The sequence below is a fragment of the Mustela lutreola genome, chromosome 12 (assembly GCF_030435805.1).
Source record: "Mustela lutreola isolate mMusLut2 chromosome 12, mMusLut2.pri, whole genome shotgun sequence".
Lineage (NCBI taxonomy): Eukaryota > Metazoa > Chordata > Mammalia > Carnivora > Mustelidae > Mustela > Mustela lutreola.
The window spans coordinates 29,811,890-29,839,128 of record NC_081301.1 but is presented as its reverse complement, the minus strand read 5'-3'; the positions used below and the strand labels follow the sequence as shown (position 1 = coordinate 29,839,128).

General features: G+C 45.5%; 1 protein-coding gene across 4 annotated transcripts; it reads right to left on the bottom strand.

Moving 5' to 3' along the window:
• Nucleotides 1-692: 692 nt before the first annotated feature.
• On the bottom strand, nucleotides 693-26,631 carry PGAP4 (post-GPI attachment to proteins GalNAc transferase 4). Of its 4 annotated transcripts, none has more exons than XM_059142728.1 (2): nucleotides 26,495-26,631; nucleotides 693-8,325 (listed from the first exon to the last, which is right to left on the bottom strand). In XM_059142728.1, exon 2 carries the CDS (start codon nucleotides 8,246-8,248, stop codon nucleotides 7,037-7,039), a length of 1,212 nt encoding a protein of 403 aa, XP_058998711.1. In that variant the 5' UTR covers nucleotides 8,249-8,325; nucleotides 26,495-26,631; the 3' UTR covers nucleotides 693-7,036. The 4 variants fall into 4 exon arrangements, with proteins under 4 accessions (XP_058998711.1, XP_058998712.1, XP_058998713.1 ...); XM_059142729.1 differs by lacking the exon at nucleotides 26,495-26,631 and adding an exon at nucleotides 26,150-26,240; XM_059142730.1 differs by lacking the exon at nucleotides 26,495-26,631 and adding an exon at nucleotides 25,826-25,909.
• Nucleotides 26,632-27,239: the final 608 nt, after the last annotated feature.

The window sequence follows — 27,239 nt, the reverse complement described above, 5'->3', positions numbered from 1 at the left end:
CAAAAGACGGCAGATAAGGAGAGACAGAATCTGGGTCCGGAATGGCACCATTGCACTATAGAGCCTGGCCCCTCCAGACTGTTTTTTAGGTGATAAAAATCAAACATCTCTATTGCCTGAGGCCCTGGGAGACTGGATTCTGCTATTTGCAGCTAAATTCATCTGCTATAACCATCTCCCGCACTGAAACCAACCCGCCAAATTTGCAGCACACCTTCCTGATGTAGACGTGATTGTGAATTTTAATGTGTGTCTCTGCCTTAGTGTGAAGATTCATGTTTAAGTGCGACTGTAGGGGTTAATTTGGCTAGAACGGTTTTCTTCCTCTGGTGTTAACCAGTAAAATGAAAAATAATGTGATCCCAATCTCTTCAAAGCTTTCTCTGTTTCAAATACGGGAGTGTGTTTCTGCAAAGTGGGGTGTTTCAGCTAATAGTTCAGTGAAATTATAAAAAAGATAATCATCACAAGGAAAAAATGGTTTTTTTTTCTTGTCTTTTTTTTTTCTTTTTATTGTGCCTATATGACAAGATGGATGTTAGCTGAACCTATGGTGGTACTTATTTCATAATATATGTAAAGCAATCCAGCATGCTGTATGCCTTAAACTTATACAGTGATATACGTCAATTATTTCTCAGTAAAACTGGGAAAACATTCTAAAATAAAACAACTTGAGTCATCTGAATGAATATTGCTTATGTGATTTAGGCATTTATTAAGATGGAGATAAAACGCTATATTTAAGATTTACATGATTACTTTGCTTGACGTAATTCCTTGCAGAATAATATATGAACTATGTTTGTGAATGTGATAGACACACACCATTCTTTTTTTATTTTTAATAGCTTTCAAAATTTAGTTGTTTTTTCCCTCTTTTTCAAAAGGAGAGCACCCCACGGGTAGATTCCTGGAACCCTGCCTCCTTTATCATAAACTCCCTTGCAGGAGGAGTTAGATAGAAGCCAACCTTTGTCTGGTAAACCCTAGCTGGCTATGGATTGTGGAGGTATTAGGGCTAGCAAAGTATGGTTGAGAAGGATAAGAGAAATTGCCCAAATATGGTGCCAGAAAGAAATTCATACAGACTAGTTGACTTGGGATTTCTAAACTATGGGCCTCTAGGGGGACCTGGGTGGCTCAGTTGGTTAAGGGTCTCCCTTTGGCTCAGGCTATGATCAAACCCCATGTCGGGCTCTCTGCTCAGCAGGGAGTCTGCTTCTCCCTCTGCTGTTCGCTCTGCTTGTGCTCTCACTCTCTGTCAAGTAAATAAATAAAATCTTAAAAAAAAATAAAGTATAAGCTGATAACTGTATAAGCAACTAGGTCTTGGGGTCACAACAATGCCAGAACTTATATCATTTTCTGAATAAAACCAAACTGAATAAAACCATTCTTTGTTTAAAATGTTGCCAGCTTATTAGTTTTGCAGAGAACTCGTTTTTTGTGGAGAATTCCCATTTAAACAAAGCCATGCAAACACAACATAAAATAACCCAAAAGTCACGTACCAAAAAAATGATCCTCTAGGAGCGGCCTGTTCCTTACATTTCAACTCTGGGAAGGTTTACGTCTCTGTTCTTGGTTTGTGTTAAATCATATAACATTTTGCCAAGGGCCACTCCTACCACCCAGAGCCACTGACCCCTCTAACCTGAGTTCACCCATACAGTGTGGAGATTGTTCTGTCACTTTCTTTCCAGCCTCCTGGCCTAAATGTCCTAGAAGAGGCCGTGGACCCACCACACGTGGTGTTCCTGTCTCGATTCCTGAAGATGTGGCAGTTGCGGCCTGAAAGGAAAATTCCCAGCCTTCCCCTGATGGTAACACGCAGGACCTCCCTGCACAGAACCCCCAATGCACACACTAGAAATAAAACCATAACAACCCCCAAAATCAACCGTGCGGTGATGTAAAAAAGTTCCTTTTCATGCTCGTCGTTCCCTCTGCCCGGAATGCACGTAAAAAGCTTCTTTTCACTGGGTTCAGAATTGTACATCATAACCATCCCTCACTATCTGGACTGTACTCTCTCTCCCCTAAATTTCCTTCCCTAGCCCCTTTTCTCTGCTACTAGTATTCCTCTTTTCCACAGGCAGTTCCACTGTGGATGCCTCTACCCTTTCAACCCTTCTTTTTCTTCCCTTCCTTCCTTCTTCATTCATCCATTTCCTACTATGCGTCTGGTATTGTACCAGGATCTGGGTGTACAGCAATAAATGAAAAAGAAGATTCTAGATATTGGGAAGTTCGTATCCTGTGGGAGGGGGAAGGAGGGGGAAATATCCCAAAATAATAAGGGAATTTCAGGTCACGACAAGAGCTTTGAAGAGAATCAAACTGGGTAAGTGATAGATGGGTCTGGGGGTTGGGAAGGGGGAAGACTGCTTTAGAGAGGATGGAAAGTCTCTTGGGAAGGATTAAAATTGAGAGCTGAATTCTAGGAAAGATTCAGCCAAAGGAAAAGTGTTCCATATAGAGAGGATGGCCATGCAAGGGCCTTGCAGTAGGAGTCAGTGCAGCAAGTCTAAGCTGGCATGGTTAGAGCCTGGACGACACACAGAGGAGTAGTAATAAGACATGAAGTCAGACAGTTTACAGGGGCAAGATTCCATCTGGCCTGGGAGGTAATGTAGGGGGTCTGAAATTTATTCTAAATGCAGTAGGAAGGCAGGTCCTAGCAAAGTAATGAATTCTCTAGAACAGTGACTATTCATTATTTAGTTCTTATGCATTCTCCATAGGCTGGTCCTATAAAGATTCCGTGACAGTGGGACACACAGGAAGAATTAATTACAGGGGCCGCTGGCTGGCTCCAACAGTGGAGCATGTGACTCTTGATCTCGGGGTTTTGAGTTTGAGCCCCATGTTGGGTGTAGAGAGTACTTAAAAATAAAATCTTTTTTTTTTTTTTTTTAAAAAAAGAATTTATTACATACGGAGTCTGGGACACAGAGAACAGGGGACAAATGAGAGATCCTCTGCGTCACTCTACATCTTTGTCTTCCTCTCCCATCTCTTGGACATCCTAAAGCTACCCCATTCCTACATACTTAGGCCATCTGTTCCTTGCTTCTTTTGGATAAAGTTATCATTTGGCTTTGGATTTCCATCTGTTTTTACACCGAATTATTAAAAGAGATGCCTCTTTTGAATCAGTTCATTCATCCACATTTGTGTGTAGGATGTTAGGGGAAAGATCAAGAAAATCTGTTAAGATCTAAGCCAAAAATCCCCACTCTTAAGAGTGATGACTCACAAAACCCAAGTCCTGGAGTGAGCTGGAAGCCACTAGCACATTTCCACTGCAGTTCTAATATATATATTAAGTACTTTTTAATTACATTTTCAATCATCTTTGACATAGCCCCCAAAGGTTTTCCAAATAAAATCCAACCTAAAAACAAAACCAAAAACCAGTGCCAGTTAATGAACATTTCTCAGTAAATTCATTATAGTTGGGATAAAAACATTCAAGTGGTTCATGTGACTTAAAATTAGCCAACTTCATATCATGTATTACTGTAACTCACAATGTAACATAGCGCATATAAAAATCCCACAGTAATCAATTCCAATTAGAATGACTCTCTACCCGAACTAAGTTACCAATTAAATAAGTCCTACCAAATAAGGAGTGTATCCAAGATAAATTAGATTAAGCCTCTCATCATATTAATCTGATTTATATTCTCCAGCTACACAATTGTATTCTCTCCCTTTTTTCTTTAAACAACAATAAAAAAGAATGCACAATTCAAATGTTTCCACTTAATACAACAAAATCATGGGGCGTCTGGGCGGCTCAGTTGGTTAAGCATCTGCTTTTAGCTCAGGTCATGATCCCAGTGTCCTGGGACTGAGCCCCACATTGGGTTACCTTCTTGACAGGGAGACTGCTTATCCCTCTGCCCCTCCCCCTGTTGTGCTCTTGTTCTCTGTCTTCCTCTCAAATAAATAAATAAAATATTTTTTAAAATACAAAAAAATCAGTTATGAATTTTTAAACAAACAGCCCATAACTGTGAATGGTTACCTTGGGACTCCAAAATGGGGTGTGTGTGTGTTTGTAGTTTTGATACCATTCACACTAGAAAAATCCATCCAGGGGCGCCTGGGTGGCTCAGTGGGTTAAAGCCTCTGCCTTTGGCTCAGGTCATGATCCCAGGGTCCTGGGATCGAGCCCCACATTGGGCTCTCTGCTCAGCAGGGAGCCTGATTCCCACCCCCCCCCCCGTCTCTCTGCCTGCCTCTGCCTGCTTGGGATCTCTCTCTGTCAAATAAATAAATAAAATCTTTAAAAAAAAATTAAAAAAAAAAAGTCCATCCATTGAAATAAGTGAGAATGACAAAAGTCTTCTCAGGATGCCTCAGTGGAACAGGTGCTTTTATTTGAACTGATATGTCTCTGCAAATATACCCAGTCACAATAAGAAACTTCTTAGGCCTGACAATTATTTAAACCCTGAAGGGTGTGCAGGGTCTGTTAGAGACCTTCACCTTTCTGGTGACCAGTGTCCTTTGTAATGAAAAGGGGACTTTAGTTCTCCTCCAGCCCCCTTGCTTAGGATTAAATGAGACTTCAGCTTTGGTGTAAAGCTGTCAGCTGTCCTGATCGAAGACAGCATACAAAAACTGGACTCTAGGAACGAGGGACAAGAGGGAGGGAGATCTGCAAGAGGATAGGGATGAAATAGCAGAACTGAGCCTGCATCTCCTGCATATGTCCAAAGACAGCAGACTCTAGTTAAGATCTCTGGGGGAAAGCGTCTTCATGGAAAGGGGGAGAAATTAGACAAGACCAGGATAGCTTTTGCCATCCTGGGTGAAAAAGTCAAGGAAGAGATATGTGCATGCAGTAGACCACTGAATCCAAAAAAGCACAGATATAACTAGCAATGATCCCCCATCTTCTGCCTGGCTAGCTTGGATGTGACTCTCCTGCTGCTGGGCAAAAAACATTCCCGAGGAGATCTGATTGTTACTGCAACAGGCTCTAATGAGGTATAGGCCAGGGGTGGTTCTGTTCCCGAACACGGGATGAGCCAGTGACCGGGAGAGGTTGAGTGGAGCAGCGGCATCTGAACATCCTGCCACGTCAGCCAGCAGCTCCGTTCACTTTGGACATTCCTGAGTGACACATGACATCTCACGGTAACAACACACACATAGACCTGTTTGTTCCCCAAGACCTGTTTGTACCATGGCAGCTTACAGAGACATTGTTCCGTCCAGGTGACAATCAGATTCTACAAAAGAGACATGGACTACACAGATACTTAGAAAGTGAATGTGGTTAAGGGAAAAGGGCAGGAGCTGGAAGTCATGGGAGCCAAGTGCCTACCCCAGCTCTGCCGCTGTCCAGCCGGGCGAACCTGGGAAGGCTGTTTCACCTCCCTTGATCTCAGTTTGTCCACCTGCAAAGCATGGCGTGGAACTCCAGGCACCATGAGCTACTCTCTCAGTGCTTTCAAGGGGATCTCCGGATGGAAGCTCACTGGAAATTTAAAAAAAGCCAACAAACATGGCGCTGAAACAACCCGTCAACGCTTCAACTCCCATGTAGACATCCAGCTTCACGAAGGGACTTGTTGGCCTCTCGTTTGATCACTATCGGCAAAGGACATTTAAGTGTCACTTTGGAGGAGAGTAGTTTTCAGACCTCGTCTTGGAATAAGTTCAAGAGGAGTTTCAGATCATTTCCAGTTGGAACAAACCATTATTTTTGGCTTGGTTGGGGATGGCGCCACGTGACGGCCGAGCTACATCTCCTTCACGAATTACAGTGACAAGTCAGCCTTCATTCTAGCAGTTTGGTCCAGAATGGCTGCTCCCCGGGTGGGAGCCCTACACCCTGTGGCACACTTGAAACTACACCATTAATATCTCCATCCAAAATACACTTGAGTGTTATAAGCTTATCACAGAAAAGAAAAAGAACTGGTATTTACCAAGTGCCTTCCCTGGGCTAAGCACTTGCTGAGTGTTTTACAAACATTCTGTCTCTTAATCTTCAAGGCAACCTTCAAAGGTAGGTATCACCATCCCTGTTTTATAGGTGAAGAAACTGAGACTCAGAGTGGTCATGACTTGCCCAAGGGCACATCACTGGGACATGGCAGAGATCTGAAATAAGAATTCAGGCCTTTCCCACATCACAGTCTATGCGTTTGCCTTCTCTAACATCATGATACCCAGAAGGAGGGAAAACAAATGAGGGTGAACAGTCAGCCAGCAAAATTCAGAAAAAGGCTATGCTGTTAGTAAAGAGCTCACCCATTTTACATCATTCTGCAACGTCCAATTTTCAAAGAATCAGAATATGATGGAAATATTCGATAAATCACTACTGAACATAAGCAATCTGACCTTGATGACCCAGAAGGCGCTTGCAGACCTTGCTGTGCCTCAAAGTTCTCACTAACAATACCGACCATCAGCACACTACAGATGAATGGAAAAGAAACACCACATAAGGGAAGTAAGATCGCCTGCCTCCAAGTTGCCAGGCACCGCGACGGCCTTTACCAACTGGCTTTACTACACCAGGTCAAAGAAACAAACAGAACCTGTCAATATGGTCCTGCCTCTTCAGACTTATATTCTAGACATAAATCTGTTCTCATGCCCAGTGAGAGAGAAACCAATTAGAAAGTATCTTGCCTTTCACCAAATTCTACCCTTAAAATCCTAAAACGGTCATATCTTTGTGCACAATATTTTTGGCAGTTACGAGCGCTTTCACAAAGCAGAGCTGAGGACGACTGCAGAATACATCTGGTACTGAAGTGCCCCCTGGGGGAGGCAGCGTGGCTCTGTGGAGGGAGAGGGCTCCTGCCGTGGGGCGGACAACCGCTCCTGCCAGAGCTACCAAAGCCAAGTTTCTTGACAGACGTGTTCTCGGCCATCTCAGTGCCTAGATCCCTAACAACATGAAACAACATAATAATTGCAAGCAACCACGTCCAAATAAAGAACTCGATATTGGAATCATCGAGAAGCGGCCACGTTCAGAAAGGCATTTCCTGGCACGCTAGAGCAGACTGGGATGAAAGTTGTACCGAAGGCTGGAGAAGAGCCCAATGTGCTTCACGAGGTTGGGCTCCACCACGTAGGCCCGCTCCCCCTTGGCCCTCAACAGGGAGTAGAGCGCCATGTCCTTGCCGAAGCCCTTGTGGCAATACACCTGGGACAGGTAGGTGAGGGTCCGGCGGGCCGCAGGGGCCGGGAAGAGCATGGCTGGGGTGCAACACTGGGAGGCAGGGACCACGCTGTACAGGGAAGGACTTAGCCGCCGCAGTTCCAGGAAATAGTGCCGGCCCACCAGTTCCACCAGACCCATGCTATACAGGGAGAAGAAGAGCATGACGGGCCAGCTGAACCCGGGGCGGCTGGCAAACCGCATGTATATCCAGGTCAGCAAGGGCCCCAGCAACATGCCCACACCGACCCACTCCAGGATCCGCATGGGCTCCGGGTTGACGTAGTGCTGCAGCCTCTCGGGATGGTAGAGCTTCAGATAAAGCGCATCTCGGAGGTGCGGCTCCGAGAAGCGAGCCCGCAGAAGGTGCTCCAAGACCGGGAAGATCTGCTCCTCCGGAACGGCGTCGTCTTCCACCATCAGGACGTAGTCTGGGTTGTAGGTCTGCAGGGAGGACTCCAGGCAGTAGACATAGTCCTGCTTCTCCTTCTCAAACGAGTTGGTCGAAGGGTCATCACCATAATCATCCTCAGTGCCCTCATAGCGGTTGGCCACGGGGACATACTTAGACAGCAGCTTGGCGTCGAAATGGCTCACGCTACGTTCCACGTTGCACAGGAAGAGCTGGTGGCCCTCACACTGGGGGCCGCATTGCTGCAGAAGCCGGTGAAACTGGGACACCACCTGCAAGACATAGTGGAAGCCAGGCTGCCTGTCAACAGTGATGATGGTGATGACCAGCCAGGGGCGGGGGGTGGCCTGCCAGACGATGGGCACCGAGCCATTGGCAGACGGCAGCTCCTCAAAGTAGTGGAGGGCAGCTTCGCCTTCTTTCAAACTTTGCTGCAGGAACTCCTGACTCATTTGGTTCAGGTGCCATTGGCGTAGATAGAAGTAAGAGTGCAGGAGGCGGTGACAGGCTAGGGGGGCCAGCAAGCCGAACGTCACCACCGTTAAGATCAAGAGCTGGACAGCGGTGCTGCCCCAGGAGAGCCGTCTCAGCCTCCGGAGGAGCATGGCAGCGGGAGGGGCTGATGCACTCATGAGGTCAACTTCTGGTCAGGTCTGGTCCCGAGAACAAACCATCCTGGAATGCAGGCCCAAATCAGCGCAAGTCAAACCTAGACAGAGACAAGTAGAGGATGGTGAGAGACCTTAAACAAAACAAAACAAAACCTGGGCACAGAACGCAGCACATATCAACCCAGAAATTCTACCTCTAGGCTGTAGCTACTAGAGACTTCAAAGTATTTTCTCTAGCACGCTCCTCTTTGGTTGTGTCGGTCAGTGATCCCCAAGATTCTTTCATTATTTCTACGAGTGAGGATATCCTGGTGTATCCAAGCAAGTTGCCACACCCACAGATGGTAGGTTGGGTTTACAATGTGCCAGAAAGTCATGGGGTAGGCTAGTACGATCCTTATTTCAATGCAGCAGCTACAGACACCTGCCTTCTTAAAATGGATGAAAAAGGAAGACTTGACACAAAGCAAATACACTTCTAAAGTAAATTCCAAAGTTAAGTTGTGTATTGATAGACTATGCAAACTATATTTTCTGCACATCCCAAACAAGAAAAGGACTCTTTAGGATAAGATGTCTTTGTCAAGATCTTCCATTCTAATTTCTCTAATCTCATACAACTAAAAACTGCACCTTGGGGCACCCAGGTGGTTCAGTCAGTTAAGACAGTGAAGTGTCTCTCTTCAGCTCGGGTCATGATCCCGGGATCCTGAGATCCTGGGATCCTGGGATCAAGTCCCTCGACGGGTTCTCTACTCAGCGGGGAACCAGCTCCTCCCTCCTCCCCCTGCTCCTGTGTGCTCTCTCTCTCTAATAAATAAAATCTTAAAAAAAATTTTTTTTAAGATTTTATTTATTTATTTGACAGAGCGATCATAAGTAGGCAGAGAGGCAGGCAGAGAGAGAGAGGAGGAAGTAGGGTCCCTACTGAGCAGAAAGCCCAATGTGGGGCTCGATCCTAGGACCCTGGGACCACGACCCAAGCCGAAGGCAGAGGTTTTAACTACTGAGCCACTGAAGTGCCCCTCAAATAAATAAAATCCTTTAAAAAACCCTGCATCTTAGTTTAATCCTGATTGTTCTCCCATTTTATTTTTTATAGCACTAACCCAGGGACCAGTATCTCCCATATGCACATGAACTCCAGAGCCCCAGACCTGGGAGGGGAGGAAATATCTGAAGAAAGGTCCATGAGCAGCTCTGCAATGAGGCAGGGAGGGATAGACAGAAATGAAGATGGGGGGCGCCTGGGTGGCTCAGTGGGTTAAGCTGCTGCCTTCGGCTCAGGTCATGATTTCAGGGTCCTGGGATCGAGTCCCGCATCGGGCTCTCTGCTCAGCGGGGAGCCTGCTTCCCTCTCTCTCTCTCTGCCTGCCTCTCCATCTACTTGTGATTTCTCTCTGTCAAATAAATAAATAAAATCTTTTTTTAAAAAAAAAAGCATCATTAAAAAAAAAAGATCTTTAAAAAAAAAAAAAAAGAAAAAGAAATGAAGATGGAAGAGACAGCTGCGCCCAGCTTGGTCCAGAAAGGATGTTGCAGGCGGTGATGGTTCACAGTGCAGGCTGGAGGTCAGGCACACGTGACTCCCAACTCAGCGGGTGAAAAGTCGCCTCTCCACAGCTGTGGGGCACCTGGCTGGCTCAGTCGGAAGTGCCAGTGACTCTTGATCTCGGGGTCCTCAGTTGGAGCCCCGTGTTGGGCGTAGAGATTACTTAAGTAAAACTTTTTTTTTTAAAGGTTTTATTTATTTATTTATCAGAGAAAGAGAGAGCACAAGCAGGGGAGCAGCAGGCAGAGGTAAAGAGAGAAGCAGGCTCCCCGCTGAGCAAGGAGGCTGATGTGAGACTTGATCCTGCACGACCTGAGCTGAAGGCAGACACTTAACCGACTGAGCCCACTCAGGTGCCTCCAAATAAAACTTTTAAAAATGTATCCATATAGGGGCACCTGAATGGCTCAGACGGTTTAGCATCTGACTCTTGGTTGCAGCTCAGGTCATGGTCTCAGGGTTGTGGGATCAAACCCAGCATCGGGCTCCGTACTACTGCACTGTCTGAGATTCTCTCTCCCTCTGCGCCTCCCCCCAACTCTCACACATGCTCTCTCTCACCCTCTCTAAAAAATAAACAAATAATATCTTTTTAAAAAATGTATTTATACAGGGGTGCCTGAGAGGCTCAGTTAGTTAAGCATCTCCTTCGGCCCAGGTCATGATCCTGGGGTCCTGGGATCAAGCCCCACATCAGGCTCCCTGCTCAGTTCAAGGCGTATAAGAAGGCGGCCCAGGAGAAGATGATCCAGCAGGAGCATGAGCGGCAGGAACGGGAGGACGAGCTTCGAGCCATGGCCCGCAAGATCTGCATGAAGGAGCGGGAACGTAGAGAGAAGGAGCGAGAAGAATGGGAAGGCCAGTATAGCCGACAGAGCCGCTCACCCTCCCCCCGTTACAGTCGAGAATACAGCTCTTCCCGAAGGCGCTCAAGGTCCCGATCTCGAAGTCCCCATTATAGACATTAGGCTGAAGTGTGGGGGGCAGGGAGATGGGGGGGGGGTGAGGGCTCAGGCTGTGATGCTGCTGGTTTGATCTCTAATGAAATAAAATCACTCATTATTTAATTCCAAATAAATATTTAATCGCTCAAATAAATAAATAAAATCTTTAAAAATAAAGAAATAAAAAAGTATCCATACAAACTCAAGTAATACCTCCTTGGGAGTAAGCAGGCCTAATGATCTGAGGGAAAACAGACTCAGACCGAGAAACAGAATTCAAAGGACAAAGCCAGTGTAACAGCAGTAATGTGAATGCAAAACTAAGCGGTGTCTAAAGAACAGAAGGTAAACCTTCTTATGTCAGAAGCATAATAAAGTGTGTACACATTTAGAAGAAACCGCCTAGCTTGTGAGTTATCTTGAAGGAAGGGCCGCCCAGGCACCATATGAAGTTATGGTACAGCGTCCCGGGCTGTCACTTCCGTGTCCTCCCCTTCTTGGGCACATAGAATGACCATATTCCCTAGCCCATCTTCTTCAGGTGGGATCCGGTGACTAGGACTTGCCAGGAAAATATGAGCAAAGTGGCAGGTGTGACTCCAGGGCCAAAGCGGTTGAGAGCAGATGTGCCTACCCGACTTGCTCATTCTCCATTTGCCAACTTTGCGGGGGGCGGGTGGGGGTCTGGAGGAGTGTCGAGCCACCAGATGGCAGGAGCCTGAGGTCCTGAATGACTGCATAGAAGAGCGGTGCTTCCCGCTGCTCACCTCCCAGGAGCTTCCCAATCTAGAGTGGGCTGGTGGGGAGTCACGTGTAATCCACCATGTCAAGTCACTAATGATTTCTGGACTTTTCACTGCCCCAATAACCTGTCCAGCCCAGTAGAACCATGTACAATACCACACTTCTCTCTATAGGATGATGACATAATAATTCATCAAAGGTCTCATTTCAGCTTCAGCGGCCCATTATACTGTGGGACCCAGAGGTGAGCCGGACTACCCCAGTACTAGTAAGAGATCTGGCTGGTACCGGAAGGGGGGAATAGCAGGGAGAGGTTTGGAGAGCACACAACCCCAGGCCCGCGGGTCTGAGGTCGTTCAGAGTACGGTAGATGGGATGCTTCTGCCTGTTGGCTCAGGCCAACAGAGTGAATAAACCACGTGGACACACATCACTCCTAGCGGAAGCCAAGGACCAAAACTGGATTGAGCTTATATTCCTGGTAAGGAATGGAGTCTTTCAGGTGGTTTCCGCTCACCTTGTTCTCCCTGCGTCTGTTATCACCCAAGAGAGCTGCACCCACTTGGAAGAAGGAACGAAATACAGTCAGCGGGATAAGGCATGCAGCTTGGAGAATGCCAGGCACACGGTGAGCGCAAACATGACACCATGATGATGATGAGAACGCAGAGCTCTGTGTTTGGTGCAAAATCCCCACCCACACTCCTTCGACACGATCTTCTAGTGACAGTTTCTGGTAAGGCAAGAATGTGACGCTCTTTAGCTCCGATCAGTCCCAGGGGTGGGATGTTTAAGGGCTGTGTGTGTGTGTGTGTGTGTGTGTGTGCGCACGCGCATAGTTACGATTTAAAAATATAAATGTGACGCTATCGCTCTCCTGCTTAAAGCCCTTCTTTAGCTTCCCACTGCTCTGGTAATAAAATCCTCATTTCCTATTATCGTCCACGAGACCCTTTATGATCTGGACTGTGCCCTTACCTGTCATCTTGTTCGACTGGCCTTTTCTCAAGTTACTCAAAATCAGAGGCTGGCAATATTTTTCTGTAAAGGGCTAGAAATATTTTAGAAAATATGTTTTAAAAATTTAATTTTAATTTAATTAAAAAATATTTTAGATTTCATGGGCCACATATTGTCTCTGTTGCATATTCTTTCTAGACATTTTCTTCCATGAAACTCTTTAAAAATATAAAAACTATTTTTAATGCTCCAGCTACATAAAAACAAGCTGGAAGCCAAATCTGGCCAGCAGCCCATAGTTCACCAATCCCTGTTCTAGACCAGTACTCTCCAATAGAAATACGATGCAAGAGCCACAGAGATAGTTAAAATTTTCTAGCGGCCACAGTAAAAAAGTAAAAAAGGTAAAAAGTAAAGTAAAAAAGTAAAAAGAAACAGTTGAAATTAATTTTAATAACAGATTTTAAGTACAATACTCCAGAACTATTATTTCAACATGAAACCAATATGAAAAATTATAAATGAGGAATTGTATATCTCAATTCAGACTGGTCGCATTTCAAGTAACCAATAGCCACATAACACCAACTAGCAGGGTGGCTCTAGACACACTGATCTTTCCAAACACTGACTGTGCTACACTCCTATCCAACTCCTGGCCTTTGCTCTCACAACTCCCACACCTTGGAACAGTTCATTCCCCCACCTTCCCTGCTTCTTCACATTGATAGCTTTTTCTCATCCTTTAATACACTCTCTCCGGCCCATGCAAAGTAGGACCTATGAAACTGGCAATCACGTATTTTCCTAATGGGAATTAGCTCTGTAGAATTAATTTGGGAATACCTAAGAAATCCACTAATGACTCAGCAATTCCATTTCTAACATTCCTTCCTAGATATGTATTCTCATGTGTCAGAAATGATTTGCAGCATCATTTGTAAGAGCAAAATACTGCCAAGTGCTCATTAATTGAGAGTGAGTCCAATAAATTATGATCCATCCAAAGACAGGAATACAAAGTACCCATTAAAAGCAAGCAAACTTGGAAGAGACAAGATGGCAACATAGAAGGCTCCTGAACTTCTCTTCTCCCAGGGATGCATCAAATGTACAGCTACACCATGAGAAGTTGCCTGAGAGAAATCCAGAACCTAGCTGAGGAACCCCTATGCATAGGGGAATGAGATAATACCCACATTGAAACACGTAGGAAAGAAAGGCTGAGACACACTCCAGCCATAAACCCCACCCCAATACAGTGTCCTACAACCGGAGTGGGCTCCCAAAAGATCTAGCTGTGAATGCCACTGGGGCTTGCATCCATGAGACCATAGGATCACAGCAAACAAAGAAGGTATTCTTTGTGGGTGCATGAACACTTCCCAACTCTATCCCCTCTGGGCCCAGCATGTTGGGAGCAGGCAAAAATGACCATCCCCAGTTTTTCTGTGGAAGGGTTTAGATTGCATACTTTACAAGTTCCTGCCAGGGGGTAGAGCTTCTCACTTAGCCCGTACCTAGGAGCTGGCTGAGATTCTCCCCAGAACCCAGGGGAAGCGATAGGCACTTCTCCCATCTTCTCCCTTGGGCTCACTCCAATGATAAAACCAGGTCACCAGCATCTCTCTGGAAGGAGCTTTACACAGGCCTCATGTCCCAGCTTTTGCAGCAACACCTGAGTGATGGGCCCCTGGGTCACCTGGCCCCAAGTCACCAATGGTATATGACTCAAAACACTGAGAACCAGTAGATGAATTCAGTAAAGTTGCAGGATATGAGATCAACATATAAAAATCAGTTGCATATCTATATACTAACAAGGAGAAATTAAGAAAACAATCCCATTTATAACACCACCAAAAAGAATAGACCACTTAGGAATAAATTTAACCAAGGGGGTGAACAATCTGTATGCTCAAAACTATAAGACATTGTTGAAAGAACTAAAAATGACACAAATAAATGGAAAGATATTCTGTGGTTGTGGATTAGAAGAATTCATATTAAAATGTCCATATTACCCAAAATGATCTACAGATTCAATGCAATCTCTATAAAAATTCCAATGGCGTTTTCCACAGAAATAGGAAAAACAATCTTAAAATTAGTATGTAACTACAAAAGACCTCAGATAGCCAAGGCAATTTAGAAAAACATAGGCGGTAAGCTTCTTGACATTGGTATTGGCAATGATTTTTTTTTTTTACACCAAAAGTACAGGCAGCAAAAGCAAAAATAACTAAATGGGACTATATCAAGCTAAAGGTTTCACACAGCAACGGAAACCATCAATAAAATGAAAAGGTAACCTACAAAATAGAAGAAAATATTTGCAAACCACTTAATAGACAAGGAGTTCATATCCAAAATATACAAAGAATTCACACAACTCAACGCTAATAATAATAATAATAATAATAATAATAAACTTGTTAGAAGAAGCAACTTATTAGAAGCAGTGCTCCCAAAGATCTAGCTGTGAATGCCACTGGGGCTTGCATCCATGAGACCAACAAGACCACGGCAAACAAAGAAGGTGTTCTTTGTGGTTGTATGAGCACTTGCCGACTCTATCCCCTCCGGGCCCAGCAAGCAGGGAGCAGGCAAAAATGATCATCCCCAATTTAATAATAATAACCAACTTATTTCAGCAGGCAAAGAAGGATCTGCATAGACATTTTTCCAAAGACATAAACAGCCAACAAATCTACTTGAAAAGGTGCTCAACATCACTATTCATCATGGAAACACACATCGAAACTATAATAAAATATCACCCCTCTATCCCACCCTTCAAGTGGGAGTCTTAAAGTTCAGGGTGCTAGATATGTGGCCCAAACCCTTTATTCCTCAGGAAGAAGCCGGACATGGGGTGTTCCCTCCAGGTTGTAGGGCACTGTATTGGGGTGGGGTTTATGGCTGGATTGTGTCTCAGCCTTTCTTTCCTACATGTTTCAACGTGGATATTATCTCATTTTCCCTGTGAGTAGGGGTTCCTCAGCTAGCTAGGTTCTGGATTTCTCTCAGAACTTTAACAGACACCTTAACAGACCTTAAGATGTCTATTATCAACAAGGCACGAGATAACAAATGCTAGCACAGATGTGGAAAAAGGAAACGCTGTATACTGTTAGCTGAAACATACACTGGTAGAGCCACTACGGAGATATGGAGGAAGAAAGTATGGAGGTTCCTCAAGAAATTAAAAACACAACTACCAAATGATCCAGCAATCCCCCATCTGGGTATTTATCCAAAGGAAATAAAAATCCCTCCCTTGAAGAGGGATCCAGGACTGCAGCCTTATTCACAATCCATATAGCTTTCACTGAAGCTCTATGGAAACAAACCCCGTGTCCACTGATGGAAGGATGAATGGATGAAGACTATGTGGTGGATCTATGCAATGGAATAGTATTCAGCCTTGAAAAAAAGGAAGGACATGATGCCATTTGGGACAGCAGGGATGAACACAGAGGGCATTATGTTAAGTGAAATAAAACAGAGAAATACAGATACTGCACAGTACCTTCTGTATGTGGAATCTAAAAAAAAAAAGTCAAAGCAGAATAGACAGTTGGTTACCAAGTACTAAGAGGAGGACTATGGGAGTCGGGAGAGGCTGGGCAAAGACTATAAACTTTTCGTTAAAGATGAATAAGGTCTGGGGGCGCCTGGGTGGCTCAGTGGGTTAAAGCCTCTGCCTTCGGCTCGGGTCATGATCCCACGGTCATGGGATTGAGCCCTACATTGGGCTCTCTGCTCAGCAGGGAGCCTGCTTCCTCCTCTCTCTCTGCCTGCTTGTGATCTCTGTCTGTCAAATAAATAAATAAAATCTTTAAAAAAAAAAAAAAAAAGATGAATAAGGTCTGAGGATCTAATGCATAATCCGGCGACTACAGCTGCCGATACTGTGCTGGCTAAGACACAATACTGACATTAGCTAAGAGAGAACTTAAGTGTCCTCACCACAAAAAAAAAAAAAAAAAAAGAAAGAAAGAAAGAAAAAGTTCAAAAAAGCAAACTCTTCATATACAGATATGGAAAAATTTTAAGATATATTTTCAGTGAAAGGAGAGCTAGATTTGAAAACAAAAAAAAACAAAAACAAAGACTGGGGCTCCTGGGTGGCTCAGTCATTAAGCGTCTGCCTTGACTCGGGTTATGATCCGAGGGTCCTGGGATTGAGTCCACATCGGTTCCTTGCTCTGCAGGAAGCCTACTTCTCTCTTTCCCACTCCCACTGCTTGTGTTGCTTTTCTCCCTGTGTCTCACTCTGCCAAATAAATAAATGAAACCTTAAAAAAAAAAAAAGACCTAGAAAAGTATGTATTTATGTATATATTTATATATATGTGTATTTTATGTGTGTATATGTGTATTTTATGTGTATATATATATATATATATATACATATATATATATATATGCTACCATTTGTGTAGTGGATCATTTGTGCAGCCAAAGGAGGAAAATGTGCTCAAAGGGCACACTTTTAAATCCAGATATGACTGGAGGGGACCTAAAAGCACCCAGTCTTCCCAGGTCCTTGGCTTCCTGTTTTATTTTCTTGGATCTTGCTAAGGGGCCTGACGTGCATGCAGGGCTGGCTTCAAATTTGCTGCATAAAAGAGGCTTGTATGTTCCAGGTGGATACAAGAGGAGAAAATTTTCTTGAGGCTGTTTTTCAAGCAAGCATGATGATCTTCCTTCGATTTTGTTATTTGTGTGGGGCAGGAGAAATTAAGGAGATGTGAGTCTCCTCCAAGCCCCCACTGTGCTGCTGTTCTCAGGCCCTCTCCTGCCCCGAGACCCCAGGCTCCTGATTCTCCTCTCTGGCAGGTGGGTCAGGAACTGCAGCACCTGGTGTTGACATCAAGGGGACCTTTAATCCCAGGCAGTTTCCCCACTGGGGGCAATAAAATCATTAACATCTCAGAAATAGCTTACTTTAAAAATATAGTGTGAGAGAGCTGTTCTCCTGACCATCAGGGAAGGAATGGGATTCAGTTCAGAGGGCACATGGTCTCTGCCTACACTGATAAGTTTCTGCTGGGGTGATGAACAACCCCAGACCTTCAGAGCTTATGATAACGACATGCACTTCTTGCTCCCGAGTCTGTGGATTGCTGTGCTTCAGCCGGGTTCAGCTCTGGACTGCGGGTCAGAATCAGACTGCTCCATGTACCTCTTGTTCCAGGTCACGTTGCAGAAGGAACAGCCATCTGAGCATGCTCTTTTGGTGGATACAAGAGGTACACAAGAGTCAAAACACGAAGCTACATTCACAGCCTCACTTAACCACGCCATAGATTAAGTCCACTCACCATGCACCAGCCAAAGCAGTGGGGCAGGGAAATTTACTCCTCTGGCAGAGTACAGGAAGGGGAAAATGAAGGTTCAGTGGGAAGCAAAAGCAGCAGGCCAATTTCTAAGCCCGCAGCAAAAAAGAGAAAGGCTCTAGCAATCTGCTCAGAGTCTGGGACATTTCTGAAACACTCACAAGACATCTGGCCCCATATCACTATACACAGAATGAGTCAGGACAGATGAGAGCAATGACCCCTAAATCTCAGGAGTTCATAAGAAAAGAGGTTTAATTCTTGCTCATGTTTCTTGTCCGTTATGGATCACTGAAGACTCTGCTCCCTGTCATTCACACTCCAGGACCCACGTAGATGGCACTGCCTCTTTTCCAGACACTGCTGGGTTTGTGGCAGAGGAGAAAGAGACGGATATTGGACCACAGCTGGCTCTTAAAGTCACAGCTCAAAAATGACACACATCAGGCCCACTTACCTTTCATTGACCAGCGCAAGTTACACAACAACTCCTGAGTTCAAGATAACAGAGTTATGTAATTTTTCTGCAAGAAGGGGTACCGAAAGACATATAGCCAAACCTGAAGCTAATGATTAGAGAAATACAAGTCTCTCTAGGGAGTGGCAGAAAGTATCCGTAACGATGATGCAATCTAGCACACCCATTGTGGGCTCTGAGAGGTGGGATCGGATCCTTCAATGATCAGATGACTAGTAGGCCTGAAATCCAGCCACGTGGAGTTAGGTAGGCCTTCAAGACAATGTTCTTGTTTGTTTTTTATTTAAGATTTTATTGATTTATTTGACAGAGAACACAATAGGTAGAGAGGCGGGCAGAGAGAGAGGGTGAAGCAGGCTGCCTGCTGAGCAGAGACACCCCCCACCCATGCGAGGCTTGATCCCAGGACCCTGAAATCATGACCTGAGCCGAAAGCAGAGGCTTTAACCCCCTGAGCCACCCAGGCACCCCTTGTTTGCTTTTTAAAACATCTTCTTAAAGGATTTAACCAATTGCTGCACTATGGGGTGTGGTATTCAGGACCTCCTATAATTTATTTCAGTTTACTGATTTGGTTTTAGGATAATTTACCTGAAAACAGGATTTTGCATTGGTAGTTTGAGGGAAGGAAGTCTCTACTCCCAGCCCAATATGGGGCTGGGACAGAAGTAGGACCACGTGTGCATTATCACTCTGTTTCCAGAATTCCATAGTTACCCATGGCATCACCAGCTCAGGACCACATCCAGGAATGCTGGGGACTGACTGGGATCTGTGAGGTGGCCTGGAAACAACGACACCATTACAGTCCTGATTCTACTGTGTAATGATTACTGAGTTCTTATCTATACCGTACTGGTGCACTTTGAAACACAACCATTTTCTAAATTGGATGATGTCTGTTACTGTGTCTCGGATGGAGGGCTCAGAAAAGACAATAAAAGACAAAGACGAAGACATGAACATGAAATAGGGCTAGAATGAATAAATGGAGTGACAATGACAATTGCATTTTACTGCAGCTTTTAAAAATTAAGCTGGGGACACTTGGGTGGCTCAGTCGGTTAAGCAGCCGACTCTTGATTTAGGCCCAGGTCATGATCTCAGGGTCATGGGATCCAGCCCCACCTGGGGCTCCGCGCTCAGCAGGGAATCTGCTAGAGAATCTCTCTCTCTCCCCCTCTCCCGCTGCACTCTCTCTCTCTCAAATAAATAAATCTTTAAAAAATAAAATAAAATAAAAATTAAGCTGAAGGAGTTGCAGAGGTATGTGAGGCAGTACACTAGGCTGAGTGTCAGGAGAGAAGCTGTCAAGAACACGGTTTCCCAAGTCTTTCCTCCTACATGAATGGCAACACCACTTCCCAGGAACCTTGAGTCCAAAGGATCAGTACACACTGACTTCTCACCCCTATGCAGTCGCTTCCCACCCCCTAGCAATGCCTCTTGATGTAATGGCCTCTTGATGCCTCTCTTCTCTCCTGTCCTCCCACAGCCATGCCCTTCTTCACTGCCTCGCCCTAGTTACTCCTCATCACCCCCCAGCCAACTGATGGCAACGGGCTCCTAACTAGGCCTCCAGCTTCCAGAAGGAGCAGCAGATGGATCTCGGTCCAGGTCTGGTCCCAACACTCACTCATTAGGTCCATTTGTAAAGAAATCATTTCTCTGAGACTATTCTGCCTCTGTCAAACAGGAAAGTGAAAAAATACCTCATTTATGGAGGCATTGTGGGGATGAAATGAGACAATGGCTATGAAAGCCCTTTGTCAGACAGAAGACACTGCATATGATGGTAATGTTTCACATTATATTCATCTGATGCTCTTTTCTGTGGAACCGTGCAGGATTCCCCAATGACTACAGAATGAAGTCCAACTTCTTTGCCAAGATTCCTCACGACCCAGCTTCAACTGTCTCTCCAGTCATTTCTTCTCCTCGCACAGGCTACTTAACGCCCAAGAATGAGCTCAGAAGGCACCTCTTAAAAACCAACCCTCATCTGCCCCAACCAGAAATAAACTCTTGTTTCTCAAGTGCTTGGCCCCTTTACATAAATTTTCCCCCAGAACATTCATTTATCACTTGCTACGTTAGACTGTATCTATGTATAGCTACCACTTATTAAGCTCTTACTACATATCCAAGTTCTGTAACAGACTCTTACATCTATTTGATTTAACCAGAATAGCAACTCTTGAATAGCAATGGAATTAAAATAAATGCTAGTGAGTCGAAAGCAGGAAATTAAAACAGGGGAGAAATTCCAAAGCCCATATTTTGTTCACAATGCCTCCTGCCCTCCATGGCTTTATTCCTGACCCCTGACTTATGCCCTAGTTAGACTGATAAATCCTTTGTTAGTGGATTCCGTCTGATTTATCTTCGGTATCCCTTGTAGGCTCATCACAGTACTACTCTATGCATAGGAGAGGCTCAATGTTTGTCAAGCAAATAAATGCCCATAATTAAGTCACTTGACCTCAGTGGGTCTCAATGCTTCAGCGATTAAATTGGGAGTATCGAAGAGCATGGCCTTAAAATGTGCAGAGATCAACTTATTTGTACATGTCTATTGAGCACGTATTGTGTGCTAGGCAATGTTCTAAGCATCTCATCGATCCTCACAAGAAGCCTATGAGAAATACTATTATTCAGCCCATTTTATACCTGCAAAAACTGAAGACAGAATTAAATTGTACCAGAGGTTAACAAAGCTTTTAAGTGGGTGGGAAAACTGAAACCTAGGCAGACAGACTCCAGAACCCATGTTCTCAACCAATATGCAATACTATCTCTGCAGAGATTGGAAACCCAAGAAAATCAGCTGAAACATCATTAGAAATGGTAACAGCTTTTCAGGATGCAAATGTAAATATTAATATATAAAAATAATAATGTAAAAATATTTAAAAATAATATACAGTATTACACACACACACACACATTGCTTCACCTTATCAGACAATGACCAAATTAATTAAAGGGGTAAAAGAGCCCCATGAAAATGGGATAAAAGACCTAGGAATAGGGCGCCTGGGTGGCTCAGTGGGTTAAAGCCTCTGCCTTCGGGTCCGGTCATGATCCCAGGGTCCTGGGATCGAGCCCCACGTCGCACTCTCTGCTCAGCAGGGAGGCTGCTTCTCTTCCTCTCTCTCTGCCTGCCTCTCTGCCTCCTTGTGATCTCTGTCTGTCAAATAAATAAATAAAATCATAAAAAAAAAAGACCTAGGAATAAATTTTTTAAATAGGCAGAATATACACACATAAAATTCTACTGAAAGATATTTAAAAAGTCTTTGGTACGTAGAGAAACAGAACACTTTCCCAGCTGAAAAGCCTCACTAATGAAAGATGATAGAGATCTCTTTCTCCAGAATTAATCTGTACATTTAACATAAAGTCAGTTCAATTTACTTTAAGAGGGAGTGGCCCAGTTCAACAAACGGGCACTTGATAAAAACTGGTGCAACCTTTGGAAGGAAAGTTGAACCAGTATCTATAAAAATTTTATATGTGCATTCCCCTTGACATAGAAATTCGTTCTAGGAATCTATCCCACAGAAATACCAACACTTGCTACCAAAGATGGACAAAGAATGTTCATGGCAGTTTTATTTGCAATAATAAGAAAAAGATAAAGAGGGGAAAGGGAGGAGGGACAGGGGAGGAGGAGCGGAGAGGAAGAAGGAAGGAGGAACTGCAGGGAAAGAAAATGCGCAGCAACAGGGAACACTTTTACATAATTACACAAAGGGACCACAGGAACCATTAAAAAGGAAGTGAAAGCTTTCAATATACTAACATTTTAAAAGTCTTAGCTAGGTCTCTGCTAGGGACTGAATGCATTCCCCCCAAATTCATGTATTAAAACGCTAATCCTTGGGGCACCTGGGTGGCTCAGTGGGTTAAGCCTCTGCTTCTGGCTCAACTCATGATCTCAGGGTCCTGGGATCCAGCCCCGCATCAGGCTCTCTGCTCAGCGGGGAGCCTGCTTCCCCCATTCTCTCTGCCTTGCCTCTCTGCCTGCTTGTGATCTCTCTCTCTCTCTGTCAAATAAATAAATAAATTTATTTAAATTTATTTAAAAAGAAAATGCTAATGCTCAATGTGATGATATGTGGATATGGGGTCTTTGGGAAGTAATTAGGTCGTGATGGTGGAACTCTCATGTTGGGATTAGTGCCCTCATAAGAAGAGGTAGGAGAGCACTGGCTTGCTCTCTCTGCTCTCTGCCAGTGAGAAGACAGGGAGTAGGTAGCAGCCCTACACTGGGAAGAGGGCCCTCAGCAGGGCACCCTGATCTCAAACTTTCATCCTCCAGAAAGAAATGTTTTGCTGTTTCCACCACCCTATCTATATTAACTTGTTACAATTTGAGCAGATTTTAAGTGTCTAAAGGAAAAATAAGGCAAACTATGTCAATGCAATTGCAAAAAAAATGTACAGAGTATGGTCATTCTTTTTTTTTTTTTTTTTTAAGATTTTATTTATTTATTTGACAGACAGAGATCACAAGGAGGCAGAGAGGCAGGCAGAGAGAGAGGAAGAGAAGCAGCCTCCCTGCTGAGCAGAGAGTGCGACGTGGGGCTCGATCCCAGGACCCTGGGATCATGACCCGACCCGAAGGCAGAGGCTTTAACCCACTGAGCCACCCAGGCGCCCCTGGTCATTCTATTTTTAATATGGAGCATAATTCAATGAAAGAGAGATGAAGGTGTGGAGGAATGGAAGCTTCCTGTTTTGCTTCAACACCCCCCACCCCCGTTTTTAAAAGATGTTATTTATTTATTTGACAGACAGAGATCACAAGTAGGCAGAGAGGCAGGCAGAGAGAAAGGGGGGTGGGAAGCAGGCTTCCCACTGAACAGAGAGCCCGATGCGGGGCTCGATCCCAGGCCCCTGAGATCATGACCTGAGCTGAAGGCAGAGACTTAATCCCCTGAGTCACCCCTCGACACTTTTTTTTTTCTTTTAAGATTTTACTTATTTCAGAGAGAGAGCATGTGCACAAGCATGAGCAGGGGGAGGGGGAAGGGCAGAGGGAGAAGCAGACTTCCTGCTCAGTAAGGAGCCCAACATGGGGCTCTATCCCAGGACTTTGAGATCATGACCTGAGCAAGGCAGATGCTTAAATGACTGACTGACTGAGCCACCCAGGCTCCCCTTTCAACACTTTTGTAAAGAGTTATGTATTACTTTTATGATCATTATTTTAAATGTTCATTCAACAAATACTGAGTCGTGTGCCGGGCACTGGGTTAGTGACATGACATTCAGGGCCCCTATACTCTGAGGACCCTTGTTATCAAAATCCGACAGAAATCCGAACAGGATTTTGTCTGTTTCTTTTGGTGGCACAGGGAGGGAGAGGTTAGTTAACTTGACCAAAGTATTCTAAAGATTTTCTGGGATTAATACTAAGAAAAACTACTAGAAAATGCTCGCTTTGCTGGCATATACACTAAAATTGGGAGGATGTATCAAAAATTAGCATGGCTCCTGGGCAATGATGACATCAATTTTGCACTTCATAATTTTTTATTGTGATGGTGGTTACATTTGATAAAATTCATGAAAATATACATTGAAATGTGTTTTACTGCATGCAAACTGTACTTCAATAAAACTGATTTTTCTAGGGGCGCCTGGGTGGCTAGTAGGTTAAGCCACTGCCTTCGGCTCGGGTCATGATCTCAGGGTCCTGGGATCAAGTCCCACATCGGGCTCTCTGCTCAGCAGGGAGCCTGCTTCCCTTCCTCTCTCTGCCTGCCTCTCTGCCTACTTGTGATCTCTCTCTGTCAAATAAATAAGTAAAATCTTTAAAAAACAAAAACAAAAACAAAAAAAACCCTGATTTTTCTAAAAGCTGGGAAAATGATAATACAGAGTAGAAAGAGAGAATCTGCCTAACCAGATTTTAAATCTACCATAAAACTTCAGTAATTTAAATAACAAGGCACCAGCACCAAAATATGCTGATAAAAAGAAGCGAAAATCCACAAAGATACAAACATGTAATAACTCAATCTACCGTAATGAAGCAATTTAAATCCGGGGTGAAAAACAGACTTAATAGTTTTGGGGCAACTGGTTAACTCTTCAGGAAAAGTAAATTAGCTCTCCACTTGATAACTTTGGAATAAATTTCACATTAAAACTTTCAAACAAAAGCTTAAAGGTACCTGAAGAAAATACAGAAGATTATTTATATATTTTAGGAAAGGCCCATAGGTTTAGGAAAGCCCCTTCTCAACAGGTCTGCAAGGAAACTATTAAAAGAAAAAAAAAGGTGCTATAGTGAGCGCTGTAAACTGTTTAAGACTGATGAATCACAGACCTGTACCCCTGAAACAAATAATACATTATATATTAATTCAAAAAATGACTAAATGGGGTGCCTGGGTGGCTCAGTGGGTTAAAGCCTCTGTCTTAGGCTGGGGTCATGATCCCAGGATCCTGGGATGGAGTCCCGCATCCGACTCTCTGTTCAGCAGGGAGCCTGCTTCCCCCCCCCCTCTCTGCCTGCTTCTCTGCCTACCTGTGATCTCTGTCAAATAAATAAATAAAATCTTTTTTAAAAAAATTACTAAATGAAAAAATTAAATTTGTGTATGGTCAAAGATGAAAAACTGATAAAACAATCAGGCAGAGTGGGAAAGACTATGCAACATAAATGACAGAATTATTTCTTTAATGCATAATATATAAGGAGTGCTTAAAAAATGAGAAACAGAAAGACACTCCAATTGAAAAGGGGGCAAAAGAGGGGCGCCTGGCTGGCTCAGACGGTGGAGTGTGCAACGGGTGATCTTAGGGTGGCGAGAGCCCCACGTTGGGCACAGAAATTCCTTTTAAAAGGGTGGTGGGGCCAAAGAAATAAGACAGTTCACCCCTGCAAATGCAAAAAGCCAGTACACAGAGGAAAAGGTATCGGTGGCCCCTGCGCAATCAGACGTGCAAATTAAAACAAGATACTAATTTTGTCCACCTTATTTAGATGTTTGTATGCAGAGAAAGCTTTAAGACGATATCCAGAAAATCTCAACAAACTAGAAGAAGTTTTAAGTTATCTTTATTTTCTCCTTTACATTTTTCTGTTTCCTAAATGCTCTGTAATACACTAATCCTTCAAAAAAAAAATTCCAGTAATTTTAATAATGCTAGGTGTTAGGCACCCATAGTTTTCTCTTGTCACCTCCCAAAGTACCTGATAGAAATGCACGCCTAAAAAAATCTATCCCCCTTACCAGGTTCTGTTCTCCTGGGGAAATACACGTGCTCACAGGCACACACACCTGCAGATTCTGCTAATGGGCCGCTCAGTGAGATCATCACTGGAGCGGCCCTGCGCTTCTCCCGGGGGCAGCACGGGACCAGCAGGGGATGCCAGGGTCACACCCGCCCTGCAGGAGCTCTCGCCCCGGGGCTCTTCGGGCGCAGTGCGGCACCGGCAACGCCCGCGCCCAGAGGCCAGGAAGAGGATATGACTAGCGGGGGTGGTCCTCTCCACTCCTCCAGGAAAGAGAACGGGAGCGGAAGACCACAGTCCCGGATCTAGCGTCTGCTGCTGACCTTGGGCAGTCGCCATCGCGCTCGGGCCTCAGTTTCCCGGCCCGTAGGTCAGTGCTAACGGTTCCGATCGCCGCGCTGGCTTCCTTCGGCTGGTCTTTTCGGGAGCTGGGAGGGACGCCTTCCTCTGCTGGATCGCCCTTTCTCGGTTCCCGGGCGCCGAGGTCGCCCGCAGAAACCCCACGCCGCAGCAGCGCTTTGGCGAGCCCGGCTGGCCCGAGGGGAGAACGCGCGAGGGGCCCTCGCAGCGTGCCGGCGGCCATTAGGCGATGCGATGCGCCCTGTGGCTGTGCAGCCCGGCGGGGCTGGCCGGGAGCGGGGTCTTACCTGGGCTCGCACGCGCCCGGCTCGCGCCTTCCTGTCGGCCTCGCGGCGCGGCCGAAGCGGGCGAAGGGTGCAGAGACGCCCTCGCCGCGACACTCATTCATCCCTGCCGTGACACCGGCCCTGGCCGCGCGGGGGATGCCTTTGTGGGGTCCCCGCGGTCCTCCGGCAGGAAGCGGCCGGCGCCCCGGGCCGGGCCTCAGAGAAGCTCGCCTGGCCGGAGCGCACGGCCGGGGGCGCAGGCCCTCCGGAGCGGCGCCAGCACCCGCCGCGGCTCTTCCCGCGCTAGCGGCAGCTCCGGCCGCGACGCCCGAGGGGCTGGGCAGATCGCACGCAGGGAAAACCTACCCGGTGGGGGGCGGTCAGCTGGTGTGCCGAGGGCCGCCTCTGGTGTCGCCTAGGCGGATGGGCTCATCGCCACAGAGGAACCATCGCCCAACCCGGAGGCCCAGGCGGAGAGGGCGCAGCGCGGTTCGGGTGCGCGCCGGAGCCTCACCTCCTCCCGCGGCGCCTCACCTCCTCCCGCGGCGCAGCTCCCGCGCCGGGTCCCCTCGCTCCGGCAGGCCATGTGACCTGCGAGCTGCGGAGCGACCGCAGCCCCCAAAACCAGCTTGAGGGAAAAAAGGTGGGGGATGGCAAAAGAGGCGCCAACTGATGGGCAGAAAGGGAAAAGCAGGCTCAGGGCTAAGGAAATTGAAATGCTGGAAGATGAGGTCTCTGCGCTTTTCAGAGCCCCAGCCAGCCCGCAAGCGTGTTCTCCGCGGGAGGGAATTGGTTTTGCCCATAATAAAAATAATAGCCGACACCACCTCCGCCCCAAATCCCTGTGGCACCTAGCCTTATACCAGGCGCCTTAAGAACGTTCCTCTAGATCTCAGTTCACTCCTGGATATTACAGATGATCATCCCCAATTTGCAAACGGCGAAAGATTTGAGAAGATGATTGCCAAGTGCAAACCCTTCCTTATTACAAAAGCCGGAAATGTAAACATGTATTAAAAAATCAGAAAGGTTTGGTTTAACTAGGTCACCTAGCCAGGCAGGGGATTTAGGTCTGTGACCCTTTCCCCTTACCTGTCATTCTCCCGGGAGT

Bases quoted from the DNA above. Each gene is read 5' to 3' on its own strand.
- PGAP4 (XM_059142728.1), bottom strand. From the start codon at position 8,248: ATGAGTGCATCAGCCCCTCCCGCTGCCATGCTCCTCCGGAGGCTGAGA.